Raw genomic sequence first — 5972 nt, 5'->3', positions numbered from 1 at the left:
TCTTCATAACCATAATATTGATAATTTTTACATATATATATAAAGTTAATTTCCTCAATTCTCATATTGTATATTTATTAAAGTTCGTTCATGTATTCTCCTATTAATGCTTATGGATACTAGCAAAAATGATACTCTAAGTACTGAAAATAAAATAATTTTCATAATTTTAATTACACATATCACAACTATTATATCATTTGAATCTTATATTGTTAATTCAGTCACTTTTCCACAACTGTAAAATGCAATATTACATTTTCATATTTTTTAAATCTCGCTCAAATAGTAATTCCATTAAAATTTAATAATTTCTTATTTTTTGATTTTGATTTTTCATAAATTAATTACAAAAAAGAAAGAAAAGCAAAAAAGCGTAATTAATGAGAGAATTAAAAGAGTGAGATAAGAGGGAAATGTTAATATATGAACTAAAGAACTTTTAAGGAATATATGCACACTTGTAATGCATTTTCGCTCCATATATATATATGTAAATAATTAATAACAATTAAAAAACAAGAAATATATATTTTAAAGTACAATATTAACACAAAAAAATTCAAAACATATTATAAAGAAGACTCAAAAAGAGGTTTATTCTTTTATTTTTTTGGTGAATAGTTTAATTCATTTTCGATTATAATGTTATGCATATTAAAAGTATTTTATTAATTCTCCCTTTGGTGGATTCTAGTAAAGAGGAATTTTATTATTATATACTCAAGTTCACGTATACAATAAAAATAAAAATATATGAAAAGCTAATAGTATAAAAAAATATGAATAATTACTAAAAAATAAGTTTTTCTAATTATATAAAAATTTTATTATCATAACTCTTCTTTTTTTTATATAGTTCTTTTTATATAAATAGTTATTATGCCTTATACGAAAGAATATTTTTGTAATACTTATCTTTGACTTAACCTATAGGAATGTTCTTAATTCATTTTTATTTTATTTTACACTTCTATGTAATATAATAATTTTTATTTTTAAATATTTATATTCAGGTGAAAAATATAGGACGAGGCAATTCTATTATAATATTTTTTCAAAAATATGACATAATTAATTAACTATAAATTATAAAAAATAGATCTATTAAAATAATTTTACTTTTTGAACACTCAAATTTCCTACTAATACATACTGATTAATATAAAGCTAATGATATGTAGCCCATATTAATATGCTACAAATTATAACTAAAAACTTACTTACTTTAGTATACTTGTGTATCTAAACGTATAATAAAATGACCTAATAAACTTTATTATTTATCTATTTTATATCTCATTTCATCTATACTTTTTAGAAATTTAACTAAGCAGGAATACAATTATACTTTCTAACCTCACCAAAAAAAAAGCATTATCGTATTATTATTATTCTACATACATATATATATATTATATATATAGAAGAAAATATTTTAGTAAAATAAATCAATAGTTAATATTAATATAATAATATGCACTTTGTATTAAAATTCCCATTATCAGAATTTCCATTCTCCCTTTTCAGAAACAAATATGCCTACTCGAATAATTTTCTCCAGTTCTTAAGTATACTTTTAAAAGGATTAATATAGGCACGTGATGTTCGACTACAGAATACTTTTTAACGTTTATATAAGAGATATAATTAAATGAATTATTAATATTATATTTTTATTTTCATTTAAATATATAAAAAATAATATTTAATAAAAGGATATTATTTTCAAGAACTACTATGGGAAACCTCAACTTTTTTAATAACACAACGTTAAAAAAAAAAAAAAAAGGGTAACTTTTTAATAAATCTTATTATAAATTATCTTAGGAAATAAATGATACATATCTACGAATTATCTGTAAACATATTTTTTTTTTGAACATTATTTTATTTAAAGAGTTATCACTATTAATATGAATAAATTGCTAATAGATAATATAAATTACGTATATTATTATATACCATTTAAACAATGTTAGCTCATTTCTTAATATATTTAGAAATATAAAAAATAGGAAATAAATGTAAAAAAATACGTACACATTATTATATTTTTTTTAGAAATTATTTATTTATTTTCTGTACAATTACCGCTACTTTTTCTTTTTGCGTATATATTCACTTTCTTAAAAATTATAATATTATGAAAAATCAAAAACAAGAATTTATATATATCATTCATTAAAATATTATTACATTTATTTCATTAATTCAATACATTAGATATATAAAAAATGAAAAATATATGTACTTAATTTATAAATTTTTAAGATATATATATATACAATACTTTTAATGCAAAATTGAATAAAAATTTCAATAAGGAACCATAATAGTACAATTAATGTTTTTAACTATTCATTCTGTTATAGATATATAAAAAATATATAATTGCTTAAAAGAATACGATAATTAAAATTTAATAATAGTATATTATACTTATATATTTTTAACTTCAATGTTATATAATGCAAATTAAAATAAATGTACATTCAAAAGATTTATACAGTAGTTATGTTCTATAAAATGCTTCTCATACTCTTATTTTATAAAATAAATATTATCCATTCTCCAAGATATAAGAAATATATATATACATATAAAAATACGACATATATTCACTTCCTTTTTGTTAAATACAAACCAAGACAAATTTATTCCTATTATGATGGTAATTATAAATTTTCTTCACAACAGGATAAAATAATAGATTCATATTAGAACAGAATAATAAACAGAAATCTATCATTTTTAAATAAAAATTAAATTAAAATACTTTAGTAAAATTATGTAAATTGTGCTATTTTACATTCACTTTAACGCACATATATGTGTATACTTATTTTTAAAGGCAACCTATTTAAATATATAAAAATAAACACTAAACCATAAAAATTATTCAATCTCAAACAACATTTTATAATGCAAATTCAAAAATATTAGAAATTCAAGTTTAAAAAAAGTGAGATTATATGCTGTACAGTTGTTTACGAAAAAACGACTTATCTGTATGTATATTTATAAAATATAATCAATTATGAGGAAGTCTAATAGATATGTAACTAAATATATTATAATTATAACTTCATATTAAATACTTTATAAAATAAAAAATATTTGTTATTATTAGTTTTATCTTTTCCTGAATTTAATTTTTTCATATTTTTTAACTTTTTTATGGTAATAGATAATTCCTGATATAACTGTGATAGCTAATATAATAAAAGGTATAACATAAATTATAATACCAAATAACTGTCCTAATATGCAACCTGTACTAACTTCTGTTGCAGTACAACCATTATGTGTAGCTTTACCAAAAATTGAATTATGCTTCCAAAACCATGATGAATTTGTTTTTAACCATTCTAACATTGTCTTCAACCAACTTCCATCAGAAGCTGACCAACCTTTTAGAATTTTCGATAATCCTAATGCACCCCACAATCCTTTACTTCCATCTACCAAACCCCATGTAAAATCTGTTATGAGTACAGTTAATAACAACAAGAACAATAATAAAGGTAAAGCAATTCTCAATGCTAGCTTTTTGTACATTATTTTTTTGTAAATCTTATTACTAATCATTTTGTTACGTTTAAGAAAATCTTCAAAATCAAGTTCTTTAAATATTCTTTTTTCAATACAGGAATATTTTTTTGTTTCAAATATATTAGCTTCTTTTTTCATAGCATTCCTATGATCTTTTATACTCTTTGATGAACTTTTATATAAATGCTTCTTTTTTTCTGGGGTTTCACCTTCATTATTAGATAAATATTTTTTTTCTTTCACTCTATTATTTGACATGTCTTGTTTTAACCCTAGTATATTTGAATCACTTTCTTCTTTATGTATTACTAATAATCGATAATGTTTTCCATCTAATTTACTATCATTATTAGAGTTATCTTTTAAAAATTTGTTAAGCGTGCTCTGAAAAAGAAAAAATCAAATATTAACTATTTAAAAAATAAATAGTTTCATGTTAAAAAACTGAATATATAAAAATATAACAACAAAAATATAAATTGTACATATATGAGTAAATGGCATTATCATACATTATCAATGCTAAAATGGAATAACCATGTTAAAAATATAAACGCTGAAATATTAAAAAATAATAATTTAATATTTTTTTCCATGATATAGATTTTCAGCATTTCAATGTATTAAGTAATAAAAATAATAACAAAAACATAAAATTCTTCTAATGATAAAAAATTATATACAATATATTTGATTATTTTTTCTATATTTACTACCTTTCGGTAAAAAATATATTGTATATAATTATAATATTTTTTACAGCGAAGTAAAATAACATTAAAAATATATATTATAAAATGTTTTCTTAATATTATTAAGTAAAATGTTATATTCATTAAAATGATTTTATTATAATTCATTATTATATACAAAAAATATTTTTTTTTATATATTCGTGTAATTAAATTATTTTTTTATTAAACTTTTTCAATGTAAAGTAAAAAAATACATTTTTTTATCATATAAGGAAATATTTAGTTAATATAGAATGTATTTTCTATATTCTATATAATATAGAGAATATAGAGAATAGATTGTTCCATATATAATGAGAATATTAACGATTTGATGAGTGACTATTAAAAAAATTTAATTCCATAAACATTTCTTTTCAGAAAAACTTGTAGACAACAATATATTAATTGTTATGATGATATAATAATAGTAATAATAACTAAAGAAAAAAATATTATGTATAACCTTCCCTTTTTATATTATTAAAAGCCTTTGCGTTAACTACATTTTAAACATATTCATTATAATATAACATTATATATCTTAGAAACTAAACATAAAAATGAATAACTAATCTATGAATAAAAATATATATATAAGTAAGTGAACACTAATTTTTTTTTTTTTAATATAATTTCATAGAGAAACACTTTTTATTATATATAAATGATACTATTACTGCTAAATAAAAATTTTGTAATTTCATCAATACAACATTTTTTTTATTTTTAATTATGTATATATATATATAAGAAATATAATAAAAAGTAATGAAAAAAAAAAAAAAAAATATATAGATTAATTATTATTTAAAATTTATTAAAATCAGAATAACCTTAGATCAAAAATGTATTTCTTTAGTACATTCAAGAATGGAAATATATATATCCTTTTTGGGTATCTATATTTTTTTTCAAAAATATTGAAGTTCCATAATATAACGTTAAAACAATATCTACGTTATTGTATATATAATATAATGAAAGAATATATAATTAGAATTAATGTAACTACATACTAATATGCAACATTAATTATTCTTTATATAAAATTTTAACTAAAAACAACATTACGCTAATAAATGATTACTATTTTTTATCTGTAAACTGAGAACTGAATATCCATTTATGAATTATCTGCAAAATATAATTAATTCTTTTTTCTTTTTGCTTATATTTTATTTAAGATTTACGCGTTACAAATATAAATAAATTAGTAGTAATCAACATATACTACATGTTTATTTAAAACTCAACAAATTTATGGACAACCAAAAAAAAAAAAAAAAAATAATAATAAATATATAAATAAATACTTACTAAGGAATAAAATTTTGTATAAAATACATAATTATTTTAATAACTTCCAATGTTAATTTAGATTTATACTTATATATAACACACTTTTAGAAATTAACAATTATGAAGTTAAGAAATATCTTTTTACTTACTAACTCTTAATATATATTTAAATTTAATTCTACAATGACGTAAAAAATAAAAACAAAATATAATAAATTTATTTATTATCAAAATAATATATATTCAAATAGCTCGATCAAAATGTAAATAGAACTATAATTAGGAACTATAATAAAATAATAAATGATTTTAACTATTTTTTTAATAGAAATATGTTAGAATCTTCAATTTAATGAATTATAAAAAGTAGTCGATATTTAA

At 18.5% G+C, this 5972-nt stretch overlaps 1 protein-coding gene across 1 annotated transcript; it reads right to left on the bottom strand.

Moving 5' to 3' along the window:
* Positions 1-3135: 3135 nt before the first annotated feature.
* On the bottom strand, positions 3136-4151 carry MKS88_000174 (fam-l protein; the record flags this gene model as incomplete). The annotated part of the gene is made up of 2 exons (XM_067215857.1): positions 3136-3939; positions 4068-4151. The coding sequence occupies 2 exons, from the start codon at positions 4149-4151 to the stop codon at positions 3136-3138; spliced, it is 888 nt and encodes a 295-aa protein (XP_067075980.1).
* Between the last annotated feature and the right edge of the window lie 1821 nt (positions 4152-5972).

Source organism: Plasmodium brasilianum (genome assembly GCF_023973825.1).
Source record: "Plasmodium brasilianum strain Bolivian I chromosome Unknown PB_00_04, whole genome shotgun sequence".
Lineage (NCBI taxonomy): Eukaryota > Apicomplexa > Aconoidasida > Haemosporida > Plasmodiidae > Plasmodium > Plasmodium brasilianum.
The sequence above is the reverse complement of the archived record's forward strand: the minus strand, read 5'-3'. Positions and strand labels throughout refer to the sequence as shown.